The sequence below is a fragment of the Staurois parvus genome, unplaced genomic scaffold (genome assembly GCF_062004578.1).
Source record: "Staurois parvus isolate SC_StPar_1 unplaced genomic scaffold, SC_StPar_1.0 ptg000104l, whole genome shotgun sequence".
NCBI lineage: Eukaryota > Metazoa > Chordata > Amphibia > Anura > Ranidae > Staurois > Staurois parvus.
The window spans coordinates 4,217,501-4,243,381 of record NW_028317900.1 but is presented as its reverse complement, the minus strand read 5'-3'; the positions used below and the strand labels follow the sequence as shown (position 1 = coordinate 4,243,381).

The following is a 25,881-nucleotide window of genomic DNA, read 5'->3' as shown; positions in this document are numbered from 1 at the left end:
AACAATTGGTAACACACTACACTGACAAGGATTGAAATCCTGCAGTGCCCGCAAAGTCCCTCTGCTCAAGAAAGCACATGTCCAGGTCCTTCTGAAGTTTGCCACTGAACATCTGAATGATGCAAAGGAGGACTGGTTGAAAGTGTTATGGTCAGATGAGACCAAAATCAAGCTCTTTGGCATCAACTCAACTCTCCATGTTTGGAGGAGGAGGAATGCTGCCTATGACCCCAAGAACACCATCCCAACTGTCAAATATGGTGGTGGAAATATTCTGCTTTGGGGGTGTTTTTCTACTAAGGGAACAGGGCAACTGCACCGCATCAAAGGGACGATGGACAGGGCAATGTAGCATCAAATCTTGAGTGTGAACCTTTTTCCCTGAGCCGGGGCGTTGAAAATGGGCCGTGGATGGGTGTTCCAGCATGACAATGACCCAAAACAAATGGTCAAGGCAACAAAGGAGTGGCTCAAGAAGAAGCACATTAAGGTCCTGGAGTGGCCTAGCCAGTCTCCAGATCTTAATCTGATTGAAAATCTGTGGAGGGAGCTGAAAGTTCTAGTTGCCAAACGTCAGCCACCAAACCTTAATGACTTGGAGCGGATCTGCCAAGAGGAGTGGACCAAAATCCCTCCAGAGATGTGTGCAAACCTGGTGGCCAACTACAGGAAACATCTGACCTCTGTGATTGCCAACAAGGGATTTGTCACCAAGTACTAAGTCATGTTTTGTGAAGGGGATCACATGCTTATTTCCCTCATGAACATGCAAATCAGTGCATAATTTTTTAGACATGCATTTCTTTTGAATATTTCATTGCTATTCTGTCTCTCAGTGTTACAATTCACCTACCATTCGATTTTTAGACGGATCATTTCTTTGTAAGTGGGCAAACATTCAAAATCAGCAGTCAGCAGGGGATCAAATACTTATTTCCTTCACTGTATCTCGTTTTAAGACTCTTAGATATTTATTTTTAATTGGTGCAGGGTTTTTTTTCCTAATTTTTTATGCTTATGTGTAATCACATGACCACCAAGCCTTGGTATGTGCCCTTTCACTGGATAATGGCAGGTGCCACTTTTCCCTGAGCAGCGACATCAGGACAGGAACTGCTCCTTAATGCCAATGAGGGTGGGAGGAGCTATATGTGGCAGAACATGTGTGCTGATGAAAAACTAGTGCAGACATGATGCATACATAATGAGGAGACTCTTTTTCCAGATACTGACATGGCGGGGCATCACAGCCATTTGAATAGAGACTGAATAGTGTTGTTGACCCTGGGCAGAAAACACAGTTATGTTCTAGGGAAAGGCAGGATCACCAGGTATTTTTCTTACAATAACTGAGGCCATGAAAAAAAAAAAAAGGATTATGTCAATGCGTATATAGTATAGAAATATTGTAAGGGAGACATAATTTTTGCCGAGAGACACTTTATAGAAACATAGGCTCAAAATGACAGCTATGAATATCTTTCTATTGCACAGCAGGAGCAGCTAACAAAATGCATCTGTAAAATACACTTGCAGATAGCCTGCAAGTGTAATTTTTTATTTTATTTTAAAATTTTAAAGTGGTTGTAAAGACTCATATTTTTTAACCTTCATGTTTTCTATGCATGAAGGTAAAAAAACCTTCTGTGTGCAGTAGTGCTCCCAACCCTCCTAATTACTTACCTGAGTCCCATCACGATCCAGCAAAGTGCATGACAGCCTTAGATCTCCAGGGACTCTCCCTCCTCATTGGCTGAGACAGCAGAGGGAGCCATTGGCTGCCGCTGCTGTCAGTCACAGCCAGTGAGAGAGGGGGCGGGGCTGAGCTGTGGCTGTGTGTGTGTGAATGGACATGTAGAACAGCAACTCAGGAGCAAGCCTGCTTGGGTGCCCCCACAGCAAGCGGCTTGCTCTGGGGGCACTTGGCAGGAGGGAGGGTCCAGTAGTGAAAAACTATTGCACAGAGCAGGTATATATGACATGTTTGTTATTTATATGTTATTATTCAATTGCCTTTAATATCACTTTAAATAAATTGAATTCCAATTGAAACCCCTATTTAACCCTTAGTCAATCCCTATAGCCATTATTCTTCTGCTGAGTTTTCGTGTGTGTGTGTTTGTGTGTATTTTATACTATATAGATATTGTTCCTGTTTTTTCCAGCATTGCATCACATGAAAATGCACAAAATTTAAAACAATTATTTTCATTTGCAAATAACTGCCAGAAACATAACTGCCAGAAACATAATTGTAGTATAGTTTTAAACATAAATTATGTCATAAAATGGACGCTATTTACAGCAAAACTATTAGCTATTTCCTAAACATGGACCAAAAAACTGAAAAAAAGGTTTAATTATTTTTCTGTGTAGAACATAAAAAGAAATAAAATGTAAGAATTTGTTTTTGTTTTTTTGTTTTTTTAAGTAATGACTGTATCACCAAACAAACAGGCCCATAGTGGAAACTGCTCTGGTCCATATGGGCTATAAAAGGTACAAAAGCTGAGGTGCTTAAAGATAGCATCCCTTAAAAAGACATTCATTCACTTAACCAGCAAATTTTGGTGGAGATGAAAATAGAATCTTATTAGCAGACACATAATTTAGGAGCTGAATAAGGGGGCGTAGAAAATGAAGCCTCTGCATTGACTTTATGTCAAGAAAAAGACATGCTTTACAATGCAGTGCTCAGAGTCCATGAAAATGTAGAAAGTAACGGTTTTATTTTACAGACACTGCATGAGCAAGGAATCTCCTACTTGATATTTTAATTAGTAGCCTGTAAACGTTGCGTGCTATTCAATGGAAATGCAGGAGGCAACGTGCTATTAACAAAAATTACCTGCCTGCCCATGGGCTGATTAAAGTCACTCTGTAGTATGCTGTGCATTTACTAATGCTGACCTTACAAACCAGTCTACTGTTCAGTGGACAATTTTTCACTGTCTTCTTAGACATAAGTTGATTAACTATATCAACTTCTATTGATCCAGGTGTTGCCGAAAGGGCCACCAAGGAAGCAAATTCAATGTGTGTAAAGTTTAGTATTAGAGTGATTAAAGAGGTAATTCAATCGTGTTCAATGAACTGAAAGGCAGAGGTGTCTAATGTGGACTACAATTGAAAGCCTGGTCTTATCTCCTCTTCGACATGAGGAGCCAGCGTGCCCACATCTTATGTAAAATCAATATATAGAATACATGGATTTTGTGGGTCCTTCACAATAGCTTTGGGGCTTCATATATAAATGATGGGTTTTCCCATAGACTACATTCCATCTTATTGCCCATGCAATTTCAATTGGGTTGCACCATACACCCACAACCACATTATGCGGCCATTTGTTGTTATAAGCTCCACACATTCGTGTGTGCTCAGAACCTCTTTTGTTCCTTCTTTGTACAGAATGGTATTCCAAGAAATGAGATCCTTGGTGCTTTTAGATGAAAAAAAAATACTAGAGAAAACGTAATACCCGATTTATAAGTTGCTGGAATCCCTAATAGATTAAGACAAGTTTACTATAAAGTGTATGTATAACCAAATCTTTTCTTTATAGCAATGTATAGTGTGTAAAGAGGCACAAGGGTGTCGCAGGATCATAAAAACGATTGGGATAGACCAATATATTCTTGGATTAAAAACGTAAAGCAGAAATCTGGGCAAAAATGTTTTTGAACCATGCAGTGGGGCTGTACCTGCACTGCATGGGCTAACTGCTTGTTTTTGTCAAGCGGCGATAACAGGGAGGAATACGATGATCCTCAAAGCGTAAGACCAGTCCCTGCCTCTTCTGCCCTCCTGCATGCTTACAATCTTGTGAATGGACTGTTCCGAACATCATCACGTCCATAGAACGGCTCCAGGGGTGAGGATGGAAGGAACAGTCCACCACTGGACATGAGGGAGCGCAGTTTTCCAGAGGATTGGAGGACAGGGTAAGTATAGCTCTTCCCTAAACCCCGTGACAAAATGAGCAGTTTTCCCATGCAGTGTGGGCACAGTCCCACTGCATGGGAAAATAAAAAATTTACTTGCAGTTTTTAACTACCGAGCAGGTAAACAATCAAAATGTTTACTTTTTCATTTTGATGGAATTGTAAGTCACAAAACATAACTTGAATGCTAAATAGCTTCATACATATGCCTCTTATTTTTTTTGTAATTTTGCTGCTTTAATTTAAATAGCAAATTTCTGTGACAGTCATTGGAAGATATGGACATCTTAGAAGAAATCATACCTGATATGCAGATGTAGGTCTGATATTCTCCTTGTCCTCCAGTTGCTAGGAATGGGATTTTTTTCTTGGTCCTCCGTTTGACCAGTACAGCCCCCAGCATACGCTCATCCTGGGGAGAGAAGACTTCCTTGCTGATTGTGGCTTTAGCAGACATTGTTCACCAGATTTTGTAGGGATTTTACCTAAGGGAATAAAACATGGTTGAAAGTTTAAGTCACCCACTATTTGAAACAAAAATAAGAAAAATTGCAATTTATCTATGGACCACCCAACCACTTACATACTGTACATACACTATACACATTAAATGGTGTGAAGGCGTATGCTGCAACCAACTTGAATGGAATGTAATATCACATCACTGTGCACTCATATGTATTAACCCATTGAGATGAATGCCTCATGCACTGAACCTCAAGGAGCAACCTTTCCATACCAGAAATATGTGCTAAGTTTACCTATTTGGTTCTTACTTGGCAAGAGCCAATATGGCATTGCTGCTCAATAGTGTTTAAATAGGAGAAGCAGCACTACCATCCTCTATTGTTGATCAGCAACTGTAGACAAGTTATTCCTCCATGTCCAAGCTTTATCCAGCTCAGCGCTGATGAAGGGGGGATTGGTGCTGCCCTGAAACGCATTGGCTGTTTTGATTGAACTTTTATTTTGCCAACAATTAAAATTATCATGACTCTTTCATTCGTTTTTGGTCTGGTACTCTTTTGTTTCTATGGTTTAACCACCTCATTTCCATGCCATAGCTGAAAGATGGCTACAGTATGGCTCTCAAGTTCTGTGAGGGTGTCCATAGACGTCCTATGGATAGAAAAGTGAGCTAAGCATTGAAGGTGAGCACTGCAGCAAAAGTTGTTTTTTAATTTTATCTTCAATTGACTATTATTTTTCTAATTCTGGTTGGAATTCTACTTTTAAGTTCTTTTAATATCTGCAAAAGTACAAACTATCTTCACAGTACAAACTATCAAAGTATGTTGAGGGAAAGAAATGGTCAAAAGCAGTCATGTATGCTTTAAAAATAACATTTACATTATCCCCACAATCTAGTATTATAGCTAAAGTTTAGGTAATGCAAATTTTATATAGTTTCATTGGTAAAGCTTGGACCATTGTATGTATGTATGTACTATACTGGTGGGTTCTCTGTGGAAGCCAGAAATCACTGTAGTAATCACGGCTACAATAGTGATTACCACTAGCTTAGGGGCCATGTGCGGACTGGCTGCCACATTGCTTACTAAACACAGAAAATCACACTCTTTGCACATGCACCATTCAGAAAACATGTTGCATTCTCATGCTGAATGCAAAGTGTTATTAGATTAGACAAGGAGGAGATCATAAACACCACCCCCCTGCTTCTCCAACACATCTAATCAGAGAACACTTTGCATTTCCTTAAACAATTCAAAGTGTTTCCTGAATGGTCCCAGTCCTGAGAGAGCAACCTCCTGTGTTCAGAATCCAGTGGGGCAGCCACTAGGCATGGAAGCTAGTGGAGACCACTGAGAAAGTGGTGTCTACTGCAGTGATTATCAGCTTCCAAGGGTATCCCCAAAGGTGTGGCAATACATGGTTCCAGCTTGACCAACGTGACTAAAGTAAAAATGTCCATAGCCAAACCAAACGTATAGGGACACTCCTCCAAATCAATGGATTCAAGTGTTCCAATCACCTCCATGGCCACAGGTGTATAGAATCAACACTTAGGGCATGCAGACTGCTTCTACAAACATTTGTGAAAGAATGGTCGCTCTCTGGACCTCAGTGAATTCAAGCGTTGTACCGTAATAGGTTGCCACCTGTGCAATAAATCCATCTGTAAAATTTCCTTGCTACTAAATATTCCAACTGTTAGTGGTATTATAGCAAAGTGAAAGCAACTAGGAACAATAGCAACTCGGCCACGTCAAATGACAGAGCAGGGTCAGCGCATTCTGAAGCACACACTGAGCAGAAGCCGCCAACTGTCTGCACAGTCAACAGCCAAAGGCCTCCAAACTTCGTGTGGCCTTCAGATTAGCACAACAGTGCGTGAAGAGCTTCATGGAATGGGATTACATGGCTGAGCAGCTGCATCCAAGCCTTACATCATCATAAAGTGCAATGCAAAGCATCAGATGCAGTGGTGTAAAGCATGCTGCCACTGGACTCTAGAGCAGTGGAGACGTGTTCTCTGAAGTGACAAATCACGCTTCTCTGTCTGGCAATCTGGTGGACGTGTCCGGGTTTAAAGCTTGCCAAGAAGGGAACTCTTAAGGTGTCAGCATAATAAGACATTTTGGACTATTTTATGCTCCCAACTTTGTGGGAACAGTTTTGGGATGGCCCCTTCCTGTTCCAACAAGACTGCACCAGTGTGCAAAGCAAGGTCCATAAAGACATGGATGAGTGAGGATGGAGGAACCTGACTGGCCTGCACAGAGTCCTGACCTCAATACGACAGAACACCTTTGGCATGAATTAGAGCGGAGACTGTGAGCCAGGCCTTCTCATCTGACATCAGTGCCTGACCTGACAAATGACTTCTAGAAGAATGGTCAAACATTCCCATAGACACCCTCCTAAACCTTGTGGACAGCCTTCCCAGAAGAGTTGAAGCTGTTCTAGCTGCAAAGGGTGGGGCCAACTCAATATTGAACCCTACGGACTAAGACTGGGATGCCATTGAAGTTCATGTGTGTGTAAAGGCAGGCATCCCAATACTTTTGGCAATATAGTGTGTGTGTGTGTATATATATATATATATACGTACGTACATACATACACACTGTATACACAGTATATTCGTACTCAATAACAGATCTGTGCAGCATCCACCTGCACTATAACCCTCCCCCATATCTTCTATTCCACTATGGTTAATGAAGCTGCAGACAGCAGACTAACTGCTATTCCCGCATGGGTGCCTGTGACGTTATTACAATTATCTGCTGCTGGGAACTCTATATCTTGTGTTCTTCATAGTCAAACAACATCTAACATGTATCACATCAGCTGCTGTCTATATGGTGCTTGCCCACAAAGTAAGCTCCATTAAGATCGTAAATCTCCGGGACAGGTCAGAGCTCACATACATCAGCATTCAAAGACGTGTGTATAATATAAAGTACAAAGGTCTTTGTTGAAGAAAAAAAAAAAAAAACCCAATGTCGCTATGCTTCTTGACAAGTACAGTATGGATTCTACAGCTGACAGTCTGACAGATTTAAATACAGCAGTAATAGAAAAAACCAAAACTGTCTGGAAGGTAGGTTTAGCACACTGTGATGTTATACTCACAAGGGACAGCATGGTGTGCTTTTTTGTAAAGGTGAAGTTACCCCGGTACCATGACTGTTGCCTTAGGTTTCCTATTTCTTGATGGCTCCTTGCTGTTGCAGAATCCTATGGAGCTACCCTTGCTGGAACTCTCCTGACACTCCCTCCTCCGAGCTAAGAGAGGGACTGGAGACTACCCTTTCCACTGTTAACCCTTTCCTGTGGCGTCCAGAGGTTTAGGGAAGCAGCAGTGATAGAGTAGGAGCCCCCAACACATGAAAGTGGATGCAAATGCAAAACCTACTTAACTTTCAACCTACTCTCAGCCACATTCTGAGCCAGAGGTGCTCAACCTTTTCAAGAGCGAGTGCCACTTAGGTGATTTGGTAACCGGTTGCGGGCCATGATGAAAAAAAATGGTTCAGAATTTAAAATGTTTTTAGTTTGAATAGCATAAGGAACATTTCACTCCAGCAGCTGCTGAATGCCAGTGGGAGGGAGAGAAGGGGAAAGCCAGCTATCAGCGGTTACAGGAGGAAAATGGAGAGAATTGGTTCCTGTAAATGCTGCCTCCGCCGCCCCTCTTGTCCAAGTGTGAAAAACAAAAATGACAGGGAGGTCACACGGGCCCCCTGGAGCATGGGGCGGGATAGTCATTGCTACCCCTGACACTACGCCAGTGCTTGGGAGTGTGTGGTAAAAACAAACACATCTCAACTATGGGGTTTACTGCCCCCCAAATCGCAAATGTAAATAAGCCCTTACTGTTCTAAACCCCAATAAGGCTGTTTTCACACTTATGTGCTGCATTTACCTGCACTGCCGCAGTGGACCTATGGCTTTCCTGTGGGCTAGCTGCGGTTTGCCATAGACTTCTATTATATCTTGCTGGAGTGGTGCAATTTCTGAAAGTGCACCAAAACTCCTGCATTCAGTTTGATGTTGAGGGCCCTTGTTCTAGGCCTAATCTATCTAGCCCTGTAAAGAAGAAGAAAAAAAAAAATAATTACTATACTTTCCTGTGCTGCAGCCGTTGTGGTCCAGTTCCACTCCGAGCTGTCAGCACCAGCTTCAGCGTGTAGGAGAGGCTGCCAACAACGGAAGCCCTGGGCATTTCTCAACTTTCTCCTGCGCACAGAGAGCGCCAATGGAGACTGGACCAAAGCAGCTGCAAAACAAGTATAGCAATTTTTTTTTTCTTTACCGGGCTAGATAGTCTAGACTTAGAATACGGCTGAAAGTAGGTTTAGAATTAGTTAGAATTGGCCTTTACTTTTGCTTTAAAGTAGTACGCTGCAAATGCTGGAGTAAGAAATAGTTCACTTTATCGTGCTCAATGTGTGAAGTTAAAAACCGATATTACTTCAACGTTATCTACATGGATAATCTTTCAGGTAGGATGGAAAATCTAATGGTTTGATTACTGCCCTTGACATATGCATATGGCGTATATTGTGATTTTCCTGTTGTCAGTTTAATAGTTGAAAGTTTGCCAAGGGTGCAGAGCAGATCCAGCTATATCAAAATATGAACAAAAAATAGGAATGCGCTGTGAATTACTAAATAAACATCTATAATCAAAAGTCCACATAAATAAAGTCACTTCAAAATTAGTGCACAAAACATTTTTTTCAAAATCACTTCAAAATTGGTGCAAAAAAATATATATTTTGTATAATTGTGCTCATAATCCACCACCAGAAGAAATAAATAAACTCACCAGAGCTTTTTGCTGATTAATTAAAACCAGCAAAAACGCTGTTGCTCTGGGATCAGTGAAGTATCCAGGTGGCAAAATCAATACTCTGTATTGAAGAGGGATATCCAAGATTGGGAGCAATACTCTGCAACAGAAGCATCAAACCAGCACCTGGGAACCTTTTATTAAACGTATCCTCCAGTCCTAGTCAAGGAGCCACACTCAGGAATAAAGAAAAAGGATGATGGTGCAGCGAGTTTAAAACATCATATTTAACCAAAAGTAAGTAAAACACTCACAAATAAGGTGTCACGCCGACACCAGCATGATAGGCAGTCAGCAATACCATCAGATTGCAATCAGTGAGCAAACCCGCTTACCACGGATACCTCCGCTAGACAGCAGGGAATGTCCTGACGTCACGACATCCAGGCTCCTCCCTACGCGTTTCGTCACAAATGACATCCTCATGGAGCGGTTTGAGTCTCACACTGGATTACTGCACAGAACTGGCAGACTTACACGAAGCACACCAAGATTCCAGCGGGAATACAGATCTCTCAGACGATATTTGCTTATCCTGGAGTTCAGCTTTAAGGAATCGAATAGCAAAGATCTAGCCTTAGGTTTGTCAATGTTATCAGTGGGTAATAATAAAACCTAACTCTTATTTTCATAACTAAATGACCCTTCGAAATTATATGCAAAAGATTTGTATAGAAACATCTTAGCACCTCAATTTTTTCCATCCTAGTCCATGCATCATGAAGAACTCACATATATTCGATGCATATGTTTAACAAGGTTTTCCCCCTGAAGGCTCTGCACTACATGTCAATGCTGTTTACACAGAACAAGCACATCTCAGCACTGCACACACACACACAAATAATGAAGCAATATCAGCTTTCCCTTTTTTATAAATTCATCTTTATAAAAAGGTACCAGTCAGGGTATACAATATGTTTATTTGCTGTCCATCGCAGCAGAGGAAGGGTTTGCTCAGCTGCTGTACTGCAACCAATAGATCTATCATTGCAGACGCAATATTCCCCAAGGCAGACACAATTCATCAACATCTGCAAAAGGAATGGTTCCCCACCTCAGACCGAGAGCAGGACATCTGTTCATGCAGCCACCTCCTGACACAGGTAATAGCGAAAAAGGATGCCGCAGAAACACAATTTTGACAGGTATTGTACAAATACATCATACAGCTTGTGATCTGGTGGTTGTGCAGAGCTGCATAAAAATAAGTACCATACACAGGGTTTTCCCTCTGATCAAAAAAGGGATTTTCTATTTAAGATATTAAACATAAAAACTGCATTTATTCCAGTTGATTTCAAGAGCATGTTTAAGGAGCAGACTCTATTTAACCTTTAGCACATCCAAGGGCTTATTGCAGAGTCTTTAAAGAAGAAATATTGAAATAGGTGCTGCCTCTGCACTTACATTGTTCTCATAGTCCCCTAAAAAGTCCCACAATTACTTATTAGTCCTGCCAGGGACATCCACCTAATGTATCTTCCTGTGATGGTGTGGCAACAATAAATATATGTACAGTGGGGATCGAAAGTTTGGGCACCCCAGCTAAAAATTTGTATTAATGTGCATAAAGAAGCCAAGGAAAGATGGAAAAATCTCCAAAAGGCATCAAATTACAGATTAGACATTCTTATAATATGTCAACAAAAGTTAGATTTTATTTCCATCATTTACACTTTCAAAATAACAGAAAACAAAAAAATGGCGTCTGCAAAAGTTTGGGCACCCTGCAGAGTTAATATCTTGTACTGCCCCCTTTGCAAAGCTGAGACCTGCCAGTATCATGGATTGTTCTCAATCATTGTCTCGGAAGACCAGGTGATGTCAAGCTCAAAGGTTTTAAATGCCCAGACTCATCTGACCTTGCCCCAACAATCAACACCATGGGTTCTTCTAAGCAGTTGTCTAGAAAACTGAAACTGAAAATAGTTGACGCTCACAAAGCTGGAGAAGGCTATAAGAAGATAGCAAAGCGTTTTCAGATGTCAATATCCTCTGTTCGGAATGTAATTAAGAAATGGCAGTCATCAGGAACAATGGAAGTTAAAGCAAGATCTGGAAGACCAAGAAAAATATCAGACAGAACAGCTTGCAGGATTGTGAGAAAAACCCACGTTTGACTGCATGATCCCTCCAGAAAGATCTGGCAGACACTGGAGTTGTGGTACACTATTCCACTATAAAGAGATACTTGTACAAATATGGTCTTCATGGAAGAGTCATCAGAGGAAAACCTCTTCTACGTCCTCACCACAAAAATCATCGTTTGAACTTTGAAAATGAACATATAGATAAGCCTAATGCATTTTGGAAACAAGTTTTGTGGACCGATAAGGTTAAAATTGAACTTTTTGGCCGGAATGAGCAAAGGTACGTTTGGAGAAGAAGGGGCACAGAATTTAATGAAAAGAACCTCTGTCCAACTGTTAAGCATGGGGTTGGATCAATCATGCTTTGGGGTTGTGTTGCAGCCAGTGGCACAGGGAACATCTCACGAGTAGAAGGAAAAATGGATTCAATAAAATTTCAGCAAATTTTGGATGGTAACTTGATGCCATCTGTGAAAAAGCTGAAGTTAAAGAGAGGATGGCTTCTACAAATGGATAATGATCCTAAACACACCTCGAAATCCACGGGGGATTACATCAAGAGGCGTAAACTGAAGGTTTTGCCATGGCCTTCACAATCTCCTGACCTCAACATAATTGAAAATCTATGGATAGACCTTAAAATAGCAGTTCGTGACAGACAGCCCAGAAATCTCAAAGAACTGGAAGACTTTTGTAAGGAAGAATGGGCAAAGATACCTCAAACAAGAATTGAAAGACTCTTGGCTGGCTACAAAAAGCGTTTACAAGCTGTGATACTTGCCAAAGGGGGCAGTACAAGATTTTAACTCTGCAGGGTGCCCAAACTTTTGCAGACGCCATTTTTTTTTTTCGGTTATTTTGAAAGTGTAAATGATGGAAATAAAATCTAACTTTTGTTGACATATTATAAGAATGTCTAATCTGTAATTTGATGCCTTTTGGAGATTTTTCCATCTTTCCTTGGCTTCTTTATGCACATTAATACAAATTTTTAGCTGGGGTGCCCAAACTTTCGATCCCCACTGTATATTCCTCCTGCGCTCTATGGGACACCTATAACTACCTGCTGCTAGCACCCCAAACTGATACCTTGCACAGTGAACAGAAATCAAATCTTAAAGTGCAGCGCTACTGAAATATAATTCCTCTGACTCATATACCATTCGAATACACACAAAATTAGATGAATAGTTAAAACGGATGCCACACGTGCTCTTGTAGTATATGTGCAAATAGGTAAGTGATCTATAGTCCTGTTCCCACTACAGGACTGGTGACTTAGTAGTCACTACACATGCGTGACAACATATACTGGCCCCCTTAAATCACACTCTACAGACGTGATTGGTGTACATAATATGGTGACCAAAAAGAATAAACATTAATTCTCTTAATGCAGAAGTTCATAAATGGTTCATGTTTGTGCTCCACTCAAGATCAGATCATGCAGAAAGTGATAACACAGGTGATGATATCCAGGGATGGTGTCAATACACTCCTCCTATGGCTAGATTGCCCCTTCATCTTCACTCTGCGACCCAATGGGCCATCACGCCTTCAAGATCACTGAAGGATCTTACTCCAGTATTAGTAGGTATCCTCAGCGGTCCATCCGTGGACCCCTCAACAGGTGGATAAGTATTCAGGACTCTCTGGGCAATGACATCAACTAAATATCCCACTCATCATAGACCATGATGAGTGAAGAAAAAATCCTTCATAGTGTAGCAATTCATGTAAATCATCAGCTTCTTTAATAAGGTAAAAAATGCCCACTCACATTTGGTAGCATATGTGTATCCAGTTCACAACACTAACAGACCACATGGAGTACACCCATGCATGTGGTCTGTTAGTGTTGTGAACTGGATACACATATGCTACCAAATGTGAGTGGGCATTTTTTACCTTATTAAAGAAGCTGATGATTTACATGAATTGCTACACTATGAAGGATTTTTTCTTCACTCATCATGGTCTATGATGAGTGGGATATTTAGTTGATGTCATTGCCCAGAGAGTCCTGAATACTTATCCACCTGTTGAGGGGTCCACGGATGGACCGCTGAGGATACCTACTAATACTGGAGTAAGATCCTTCAGTGATCTTGAAGGCGTGATGGCCCATTGGGTCGCAGAGTGAAGATGAAGGGGCAATTTAGCCATAGGAGGAGTGTATTGACACCATCCCTGGATATCATCACCTGTGTTATCACTTTTTGCATGAGCTGATTTTAGTGGAGCACAAACACGAACCATTTATGAACTTCTGCATTAAGAGAATTAATGTTTATTCTTTTTGGTCACCATATTATGTACACCAATCATGTCTGTAAAGTGTGACTTAAGAGGGCCAGTATATGTTGTCACGCATGTGTAGTGACTACTAAGTCACCAGTCCTGTAGTGGGAACAGGACTATAGATCACTTATCTATTTGCACATATACTACAAGAGCACGTGTGGCATCAGTTTTAACTATTCATCTAATTTTCTGTGTATTTGAATGGTATATGAGTCAGAGGAATTATATTTCAGTAGCGCTGCACTTTAAGATTTATTCGTGTGGCAACAATGCTGCACTGCTCCTGAATTCAGAGCAGAGTTGTCACGCTCATGTAGGCAGTGCTTACTTGCACTACAGTAGGATGAGAAGAGGTTGCAGGTAGCGTGGCTATGGGCATTGCCGATTTACAAGCATGTACCGTTTCAATCGGTAACAGACCACACCTAGTTCTAGCCACTGCTTTCTGTTACGGAAACCCTCCCACTGCGAGTGGAAATCACGTGGTCTTCAATGGTGCCCAGTCATATCAATGTAACTCAACATGGTGGGATTTCAGAAAAGGTTCCTGCAGGGGCATCTCTAGGGTTGGTGTCACCAAATGCGGTAACACGTGGTGTCATCCTTCCAGAGGTGGGCGTTCCCTGTCATGCACACACAGCCTGGCTCTTCCCCTCCCTGTGTCCCCATCGCACCCTCTGGACCGGTGTTGTAAGATCAGTTAACCCCGTATAGGTTGCAAGCCAATGATCCCTGTAAGATGGATCGGATCTGCGGATTGGGGAGCATACTGGATCGGAGTCTGGGGGAAGTACAGGGTTAACTGATCCTGCAACACCGGTCCGGGGGGTGCGACAGGGACACAGCCAGGTTTGTGTGTGCTCGACAGGGACCGTCCACCTCTGGAGGGGTGACACCATGTGTTACCGCAGATCCGATCCATCTTGCGGGCATCGTCGGCTTGCTGTAAAACTTTTTGGTGTCACCCCGTGCGATAGGTGTCACCCTTGGGATGCCACTGGGTTCCTGTATTACTTTGCATATTCCACAGGGTGAAAATTGGGCTGGAATTGCAGCAAAGAACTTCAAAGTAGCATCCAAGTTGTATTACATAATCACACTGAAAGTCAGATTCAAATTGGATCCCATCAATGTCAACCTAGTCTAAGATCTCGTTCATGCGTACTGGAATGTGCCTGGAGGGATGGGGGACATATTGATGATTACAGTGCATTGCGCCATTACCACAAGTGACATTTCAGTGCAGTTCTATTCACTGTAGCGGTGTTACGATGGTTTGCATCAAACCGCACCAAAAAACGCAACGCATGTGCGTTTTTGATGTATTTTTGCCCAGTTTTCCATTGATTACTAGGAAGTGCGCTTTTTTTACCGCAGCAAAAATGCAGCAAGCAGGATTTTAAAAAACACACTGGACCCGCAATGAACATGTGTGAAGAGTTTTATAGGAACACATTGTCACATGTTTTTCTTCCGCTTTTTTATTTTTAAATGCAAAAGCAAAAGAAAAATGCATCCGTGTGCAAACAGCCTCAAGTATCCATAACACTGTTCAACAAATTTTTATTTTTTGCCAGTTTTGGAAACAAAAGGATCCATTTCTTAATGAATTTCACATTCTGAGTTCAAATATAACAATGAAATTTGTCAATTGGCTCTAGTTTTTCTGTAAACGGAAAGTTTTCTACTATAGGCGTAATGACTACATAATGCACAATAATTATATAGATAGATGTCTTTCCACAAATATAAAGCAAGTGATATTGACTACATAACAAAGCCTAAATGGCATAATATATTGCATAGGATTACCAAGAAAAATTATAGCCATAAGCTAAGTTGAATCATTTTAATACTTAGGATTCTCACTAGTTTTGTCTTCAGTTTGTGTCGGTTTTGCTTCTCTTGGCTTTTCTCTTGTATTCGAGGAAAGGGCTATCTCTTACAACTGCACGTGACTACACGCTTCAGGTTCTTCCTCACTTGACTCAACCACGAAGGATTCTGGTGCTTTAGGAATTGGTAGCCCCTCTCCATGAGGAACTGGACGTATTGCCGATGGAATATTTGGATAGTGCACAGATAACTTTTTCTTCTTATTTAGCCCTTTTACAATTGGAGGCACCATACAAAAGTAACAATTACTAACATGATCTGTTGGCTCTCTCCAAATCATTGGCACAGCGAAAGGCATAGATGCCTTTTTTCCATTCAACCATTGCTCCAGTGCCGTCCCACAAGAATTGCAGCATATATGTGGTGCCCAGCTCTTGTCCTGGTCTCCTATCTTGCAGCCAAAATACAAGTTGTAGGCTTTCTTAATCATTCCTGTTATCCTCCTTTTTTGTGAGATAAAAGTTATTTCACCGCAGATATAGCAGAAATTATCTGCTTTATTCACACAAGTTCGAGGCATTACTGAGTAGCCTATATAAGCAGAAAACGAAATGTAAAGACGCTGTCCAACTACAATCAGCTACAGATACTGCAGCTTTTATGCAGTGAAGTGATGCAATTAAAGGCTAATATTGCATCATCTCAGTATACATGCAATTTTCTATTGGTCACCAGTATCAATTGCGCAATATGCAGCTGAAGTTGCATCATAATTTTGAATGGCTTACGTCATTAGATGGGTGAATATATCATGGAAACTAGAGCCAATCAACATTTTTTAGGGTCATTTTCGTTTTCAGCACCCCAAAATTATGTAAGATTAGCTAATTTTATGCCCAAAACTTTTTACCTGTTGATCAGTGTAATCAAACGGTAGTTAGGTCTAAGGCATATAAGCCCACTAATCTTTCTCAGGGGATTTGTCAAAGCCTGTGTTAGCTAATTCCTTGAAAAAACAATCGAGAAAACTCTAAAATGCTAAGGATATTGTATGCCACCTCACCCTCTTGGAATATACACCATTCAGCCATGATGCCCCACCCAATATGGAGTAAGTGTCCCCCTTTAACCACTAAAACAGCCCTGACCTGTCGCACATGGATGCCACTAGACCTCTGGAGGTATGCTGTGGTATCTGGCACCAAGCCATCAGTAGCAGATCCGTTAAAACGGTAGTAAACGTCATGTTTTGAAAAGTTGCTGGGAGGCAGGGTATGTATGACAGAAGAGACCCTATCGGCCTCTTCTGTCATAGATGCTTCCTCTTCGATGTCAGCCATTGTGTACACTGAGCCTCGCATGTGCAGCTCAGCAAACATTTATAGTCCATTTCTGTGCCACTGGGATGTGACTACCGTGCACATGTGCGGGAGTGATGGCATCGTGGCCTGGCCATTCAAGAGGCCAAAGCTGGAAGCGCCCAGGACCCACTGCATCGATCAGAGTGCAGTGCTGGAGGGTTCGGTTTCACAGGCTAGTATGCTATAACATGCTTATATGTATGCTGTGCATACTAGCACATTATTGCATAAGCCGCCTGGGGGACGCCAAAAATACAAAATTACAGTGGACTTATCTAACGCTTTAAGTCTTGTAAATTGCGAGGTGGGGCTTCCATGGATTTTACTTGTTTTTCCAGCACACCCCACAGATTCTCAATGGATTGAGTACTGTAGAATTTGGAGGCAAAGTCAAAACCTCAAACTCTGTGTTCCTCAAAGCATTCTTGATGTGGCAGGGCACATTATCCTGATGAAAGAGGCCAATGCCATTAAAGAATTTCCATGAAGGGGTACTCTTGGTCAGCAGCAATGTTTAGGTAGGTGGTGCATGTCAAGCAACATCTACATGAATGGCACGTCAAACCATTCTTGAACCATTTTTGTGGCAGGGCGCACTATCCTTGCCCAGAGCATCACACCACCTCTCCCGGCTTGCTTTCTTCCTATACTGCATCCTGTGCCATCTCATCCCCAGATAAAAGATGAACACACACCTACCATCCACATGATATAAACGAAAATGTGATTCATCAGACCAGGCCACCTACTTCATGGTCCAGTTGCCCATTGTTGACCATTCTGCGACTACACAGCCCCATACATAAACTGCGATGGCCATTTTTTCCAGCTTTCAACAAAACATGTTTATATGCTGTATAATATCACCCAACAACTTAAAGAGTATGTTACCCATACATTGCATATTCCTGACATCTCTCTGTTGTACCATGTTTTATCCTTTTCTCTTTGTATTGCTTCCTTTGTGTGAAATCTCTGTTGATCCTGCTAACCCCCCTCTTTCTTAATTTATACTGACTACGCTAGACATGAGAGTACATCCATCCCAGAGTGGTCAGTTTACCAATTGTGCTGGGAACACAGCCTGCCTGTCCTCCAATGGTTAAAATTTGTGCTGACCCAACCCCCCTCCCGCTCTGGGAAGATGCTTAAGGTAACATTTTACTAGGGACCAGTCCCTGCCCTGCCATGACAGCGGACGGGGGTCCTTTCCCCGCACCTACAGTCACAATTTAAAAACAGCACAACTGTGTGGGGTTCCGCCCAGGAATCTGTGAATGAACTACAAGTCCTGTCTGCCATTGAAGCTCAATGAACTACCAGGGCACTAATCAGCACCCCTGTGGTTCACTGACAGTTCCTGTAGCTAAGTAACAGTGTGCGCATACAAGGATACAGGCAGAGAGCTATCAACAGCATCAGCAGGAGCCTGACACTGCACCCACTATCCAATGATTGCAGCTGCAATGCTCTGCAGGCTCAATTGTAAAAAAAAAAGAAAAAAATGCAAAATTGCATTTAAAAACTTTCTATTTATTCTTTTTTAAAGGTGAACATATCAATTAAATAATGGTTGCCACAAAACGAGCCAAAATAAAGCAGCTTGCCATTTACCTGTCTAACCACCCTTACACACATCATTAACAATAACAAAAGAGCCTTTTGGGAATCCCTGAACAGCATTACATCACAAACACTAAACAGAGACTGGACATTTAATTCAGGAAACAACCGGTTTACATTCCTCAAGGCAGATCTAACCAACTCATATTACATGTATCCCTATATAAGAGGTTCTGGCTCACGTTGCTGTACATAACAGTGAATGATGACACCAAACAAATGGAGATCTTTATGACAACAGCAGTATGACGATTTAAACTTGCTTAGCAGTGATATTTAATTTTCAAAAGTATCTAAAAGTCAACTTGATTTTACTTTTGGTTGGAGTGGGGAAGAATTTAACATACAGTCAAGTCCATAAATATTGGGACATCGACACAATTCTAACATTTTTGGCTCTATACACCACCACAATGTATTTGAAATGAAATGAACAAGATGTGCTTTAACTGCAGACTGTCAGCTTTAATATGAGGGTATTTACATCCAAATCAAGTGAACGGTGTAGGAATTACAACAGTTTGCATATGTGCCTCCCACTTGTTAAGGGACCAAAAGTAATGGGACAATTGGCTTCTCAGCTGTTCCATGGCCAGGTGTGTGTTATTCCCTCATTATCCCAATTACAATGAGCAGATAAAAGGTCCAGATTTCATTTCAAGTGTGCTATTTGCATTTGGAATCTGTTGCTGTCAACTCTCAAGATGAGATCCAAAGAGCTGTCACTATCAGTGAAGAAAGCCATCATTAGGCTGAAAAAAGACAAAACAAACCCATTAGAGAGATAGCAAAAACATTAGGCGTGGCCAAAACAACTGTTAGGAACATTCTTAAAAAGAAAGAACGCACCGGTGAGCTCAGCAACACCAAAAGACCCGGAAGACCACGGAAAACAACTGTGGTGGATGACCAAAGAATTCTTTTTCTGGTGAAGAAAACACCCTTCACAACAGCTGGCCAGATCAAGAACACTCTCCAGGAGGTAGGTGTATGTGTGTCAACGTCAACAATCAAGAGAAGACTTCACCAGAGTGAATACAGAGGGTTCACCACAAGATGGAAACCATTGGTGAGCCTCAAAAACACAAAGGCCAGATTAGAGTTTGCCAAACGACATCTAAAAAAGCCTTCACAGTTTTGGAACAACATCCAATGGACAGATGAGACCAAAATCAACTTGTACCAAAGTGATGGGAAGAGAAGAGTATGGAGAAGGAAAGGAACTGCTCATGATCCTAAGCATACCACCTCATCAGTGAAGCATGGTGGTGGTAGTGTCATGGCGTGGGCATGTATGGCTGCCAATGTAACTGGTTCTCTTGTATTTATTGATGATGTGACTGCTGACAAAAGCAGCAGGATGAATTCTGAAGTGTTTCAGGCAATATTATCTGCTCATATTCAGCCAAATGCTTCAGAACTCATTGGACGCCGCTTCACAGTGCAGATGGACAATGACCCAAAGCATACTGCAAAAGCAACCAAAGAGTTTTTTAAGGGAAAGAAGTGGAATGTTATGCAATGGCCAAGTCAATCACCTGACCTGAATCCGATTGAGCATGCATTTCACTTGCTGAAGACAAAACTGAAGGGAAAATGCCCCAAGAACAAGCAGGAACTGAAGACAGTTGCAGTAGAGGCCTGGCAGAGCATCACCAGGAATGAAACCCAGCGTCTGGTGATGTCTATGCGTTCCAGACTTCAGGCTGTAATTGACTGCAAAGGATTTGCAACCAAGTATTAAAAAGTGAAAGTTTAATTTATGATTATTATTCTGTCCCATTACTTTTGGTCCCTTAGCAAGTGGGTGGCACATATGCAAACTGGTGTAATTCCTACACCGTTCACCTGATTTGGATGTAAATACCCTCAAATTACAGCTGACAGTCTGCAGTTAAAGCACATCTTGTTCATTTCATTTCAAATCCATTGTTGTGGTGTATAGAGCCAAAAATGTTAGAATTGTGTCGATGTCCCAATATTTATGGACCTGACTGTATAACTAAAAGCAAAACCTTTTTTTCAGTTTTGGAAAGAGTGGAAGGGGATTAGGACACACCTGTCAGGTTTTTATTTCCGTGTCCCATTAGAGAGATTCACTCTATTTGTCCCAAATACCACTGTCATCGTAAATGAAAGAAAAAGAGAGCAGGGTGGATAAAAATCAATGATTTTTTTTTTAAAAATCGAAAAAAATCAGATTTTTTTGATTTAAATTTTTTTGAATAAAATGCTTTTTGAGGAAAATATATTACCATCCAAAGGTTATTCCATCATGAAATAAAGATTAGTATTTTAATTATGTAGAATAAGGCTGTATATGTTTTTTTTTTTTGGTAAATAAATTCCATGAATCCATTCACAATGTCATGCTCTTCCAGAGGTTTTTGTAAGATTATTGGGCAGTTTCTCTTCCTACAAGATATTATCACAGATGCTTGGTTTACTTTTGCAGTTCTCAAAACTGAATTTGACTCAGCGGAGATCACATGCCTCTTCTTCACAGCAAAAATGTTATAACATGAACAGAGTTAAGAAAAAGACCTTAATCCTAACTTCTACAAACCTATGAATACAGAATCAACCCCTTCAGTGCTAAGTTTCAAGAAGTTCAGTGAATAGAATAGAAACAATATTTTTCTGATTGTTTGGAGTGGAATAGATCTGCACAAAAAGAAAGTGAAACTAAGTGTGAGGAGGAAGGGGCTGACAGTCTAAGTTTCTTAAAATATATATATTTTGTTTAGCCAAATTAGTTAACAAACATGGATGTTTATTTAAGCAAATAACATATGCTGGAATGTTATTGTTTCAGTTGAATAAATCTATTTAAATTGTTATTATTAAGGTAATGATTATTTTTCTCCTTCCTAAGTACAACAGAAAAGTTGTCCAAATATGAATGATTAACCTATTAAACTGGGGATAAAAAACTAATATGAAAAGTTGTTATTCTAAAAATCTTCATCTACTTGCATATTAAAGTTATACCAGCAAGAATTAGTCTATGTAGAAAACTATGATTTAAATCAAGCCTTACTGACTAGTGATTTAAATCGTGGCTTAAATCAGTTTGATTTAAATCAAATCCACCCTGAAAGAAAGTAAAACATTTTGGGTTGTCTTCAGAACAGGAAATGGGGGAATTTTTCAATGGGGACACTGTCTCTTGGTGACAAGCACAGATTCCCTCACTTTGGAGGGACTACCTCTCACTTCCTGTTTTCGCTATGGGACAGGAAGGAAATCTCCCCAATGGGACACAAATTCCTATCAAGAAAAAAGCATCCAAGAGGCGCTTGGACTTTGTCAGGCCATACAAAGTAGTGGCAGGGCAAGAACATTTGAGGAGCTCACTGACTCAGGTTAGGCTGCTCACAATAGCCATGGCTACCTTCTCGTGGGAACCCCAGCAGGTTACTAGAAAAAAAAAACATGCACCAATGGAAGGACCACCAGACCAAAGGATAAATGGGTCTAAATTAATTAGTATATACTAAGAAAAAAAAAAACATTCAACGTATTTCGGACAGAGAAACTCCTCCTTTATCAGGGGTACAACAAAACACAATATAATGTAAATGTGACTGATAAAATCATAAGCCTAACAATCACAGAACACCAAGGATAACATACATATACTGTAGATATACATACATAGATATACACATGCATAGAAATTAAGATAAAGAAATATCAGAAGGTAAGTGATATTGCGTAATAGGTTCATTTTTGTAATTAATATTAGATGGTACAGGATTAGAACATACCATTATACTATTGTACATACACAGGGCCTTGAAAACAATATTCATACTACTAGAAATTTTCCACATTTTGTCATGTTATAACCAAAAACGTAAATGTATTTGATTGGGATTTTATCTGATAGACCAACACAAATTAGCACATAATTGTGAAGTGGAAGGAAGATAAATGGTTTTAACATTTTTTTTTACAAATAAATATCTTAAAAGTGTAGCATGCATTTGTATTCAGCCCCCTTTACTCTGAACCACTAACTAAAATCTAGTGGAACCAATTGCCTTCAGAAGTCACCTGTAATTTAATTTAATCTCAGTATAAATACAGCTGTTCTGTGAAGCCCTCAGAGCTTTGTTGGTGAACATCAGTGAACAAACAGCATCATAAATGCCAAGGAACACACCAGACAGGTCAGGGATAAAGTTGTGAGAAGTTTAAAGCTGGGTTAGTTTATAAAAAAAAATCCCAAACTTTGAACATCTCACTGTTCAATTCATCATCCGAAAATGGAAAAAGTATGGCACAACTGCAAACTTACCATGACACGGCCGGCCACCTACACTGACAGACCGGGCAAAGAGCATTAATCACAGAAGCAGCCAAGAGGCCTATGGTAACTGGAGGAGATGCAGAGATCCACAGCTCAGGTGGGAGAATCTGTCCACAGGACAACTATTAGTTGTGCACTCCACAAATCTGGCCTTTATGGAAGAGTGGCAAGAAGAAAGCCATTGTTGAAAGAAATTGCAATTTGCAAGAAGCCTTGAGGAGGACACAGCCAACATGTGGAAGAAGATGCTATGGTCAGAGGAGACCAAAACTGAACTTTTTGTCCTAAAAGCAAAACGTTATGTGTGGCGAAAAACTAACACTGCACATCACTCTGAATATACTAGGGTGGGACAGAGAAGCTGGTCAGAGTTGATGAGAAGGTGGATGGAGCCAAATACAGGGCAACCTTAGAAGAAAATCTGTTAGAGTCTGCAAAAGACTTGAGACTGGGGCTGAGGTTCACCTTCCAGCAGGACAACGACCCTAAACATACAGCTAGAGCTACAATGGGATGGTTTAGATCAAAGAATATCCATGTATTAGAATGGCCCAGTCAAAGTCCAGACCTAAATCCAATTGAGAATCTGTGGCAAGACTTAAAAATTGCTGTTCACAGTTGCTCTCCATCCAGTCTGACAGAACTTGAGCTATTCTGCAAAGAAGAATGGGCAAAAATTTCACGTGCGGCTATAATTGCAGCCAAAAGGTGGTTCTACAAAGTATTGACTCCGGGGGGGCTGAGGACAAATGCACGCCACACTTTTCAGATATTGCTTTGTAAAAATGTATAATTTTCCTTCCACTTCGCAATTATGTGCCACTTTGTGTTGGCCTATCACATAAAATCCCAATAAATGTTTATTATTATTTATGTTTTTGGTTGTAACATGACAACATATGGAAAATTTCAAGGGGTATGAATACTTTTTCAAGGAACCGTAACTGAAATAATACACATGGGATAAAAAAAAATATAAAATGAAATTTGTCATTAATGCAGAGATGTCTAAATTGGACTTTCTGGTTAAAAGAACAATTAAAAACAATTATGCCGCAATGGTATAGCTGGTGCCATGGTAGCATTTACGACACACAATACGAAGGGCAGATGATTCAAGTAGCATTTACTTCCTATAATCCATCTGCTCTACTAACAAATGTAAAAAAAAAAATAAAATAAATATGATGTACTTTCCTATCTATTTATTAATGCTAACAGCATAAGGATTGAAGTGTTGCTAAACCCAGGGCCCTGCATTCACTATATCTGGTCTCCCACAGTACACATAACATGGAAGTGCAATTATTTTAGTAAATATAAACCGCTAAATAGCCTTTCTCATCTGCAGTTAGAGCAGTCTTGTGACTTCAGCAGAGCACTGGTAAAAGCTTGTAGGAGGAGTTTTCTTTCTGCTCTAGAAGGATGTGAAACCCTCTGGAGAGCGCTGATTGGCCCTGTGCTGATCGCATGCACTTTCCCAGGAAAGAAAAAAAACTTTCTAGCAATACACACCAAACTGAGCATGTGCTGCTGGCCTTCAAGCCTCTGTGTTATCAGGAGATATATTGGGGACAATAGAAGGAGAGGATCAGAGAAGACAAGATCAAACATCCCTTTTACACAGTGCGGAGGATTAACCCCTTAGGTTCCACAGTGAGTATAACAAGCATGCTTTACTGCATATACAGATTGATTTTACAGTTGTGGGTTAAGTAACACTTTAAATGTTGATGTTGATTGAGAGAGTGAAGTTCCACTTTACCCCCTTTATGAGCACATAAATACATAAATATATGTGTAATGCCTTCCAGGTTAGGTAGATAGGATTGTTGTTAGATAGAGGCTGAGTAGCAGTCTGGGGAGTGTGGTAGTTACGTTACATCAGGACAGACTGGGAGGCTTTATCAGGTCAGGGCTTCTGGAGTCCTCCCACCTCTCAAGAAACCTGAGAGCTTCCTGGAGGTGGGGAGGAGGCTCATATATGCATGTTTTAAGGACCTTGGCCAATCCCTTGGCAGGAGGCTGGGCATGATGAACAGGGCACCCCTTAAATGTGGCAGCGACTGGGGGAGGTGTGCAGTGCTGGGTGGAAGATGGATTGAGGAAGGCTGGAGTGTGGAGCCTGGGAGCGGGCCCCAGGGAATGGGAGCTCACCTACAGGCAGGTCGCTGGAAAAGAGGACTTCCACTACCACAATATCTCCTGGGGAGTACAGCCTGTGTAGCAGGGAAGGAGCCAGCCCAGCGTAAGCCCTGAAAGAGGACAGTGAGGGTAGTCTTACCCCCCCGGCTTGGATAAGTGGAGAAGGCGATCAGCTGCAAGACCTAACTATCTTCTCATCTAGGACTGTTCTAAATTACCAACTCTTGGGCCCCCTTGCCCAAAGAATACCCTCAGTGCAGCTGGGTGAAGAGGAGTAATCATCCAGGTTCTTAGGTGGCACACTAGGAAGAAGTCTTTGGAGCTCTTCAAGGAAAGAAACTACTGCTATCCACATTTTTGTACATAGTTGCTAAGGAGTTGTCCTAAAGCACTGAAGATCTTTGGGCATCCCAAATACCCCTAGACCCCATTCAAGTTCTTAACCCCTTAATAAAATAATACAACCAAGCTCAAGGACTGTTCCTTGACTCCAGTGTGCAAGGTGTGGAAATTGCGTGTTGCCTGGCCATGCAGAGAACCAAATCAAATCCAGTGGCCCCTAAGGGGGTAGTGCTACATATGTGGCATCCAGGAAGAGGGCTTTAATCCTGGGCACTGCATCTACAGTATGTGTTTGTACTGGAAATGTGCTCTCTCCAGGCACTCCCCATCACAGAGACTGGGCTGTCAGTGAATGTCTCGGGTCCCCTACGAATAATAGGATTCGGGGGGGGGGGGCGGAGAGGATCTGTTGAAAAAATACAAAATAACTTTGTTCAGGACTTGATCTAGTTTAGTGAGTGTTGAAGTCACTGTACCAATGCACAACAAGTGTCAGTGGTACTCTAGGTGTCAGTTAGTAGCAGTGCCAATTAATGGCAAGGTCAGTATGTTTTTGGTAAGAAAAAAAAAAGTTTTAAATATAGTGTTACTG

At 41.1% G+C, this 25,881-nt stretch overlaps 1 protein-coding gene across 1 annotated transcript in view; it reads right to left on the bottom strand.

The window, feature by feature from the left end:
• Positions 1 to 25,881, bottom strand: part of STXBP6 (syntaxin binding protein 6) — a 107,597-nt gene that overhangs the window by 54,894 nt on the left and 26,822 nt on the right. The window contains exon 2 of the mRNA XM_089671278.1: positions 4,248 to 4,429. Coding sequence (XP_089527404.1) covers positions 4,248 to 4,401 — 154 coding nt within the window. The 5' untranslated portion in view covers positions 4,402 to 4,429. The remainder of the gene's footprint in view (positions 1 to 4,247; positions 4,430 to 25,881) is intronic.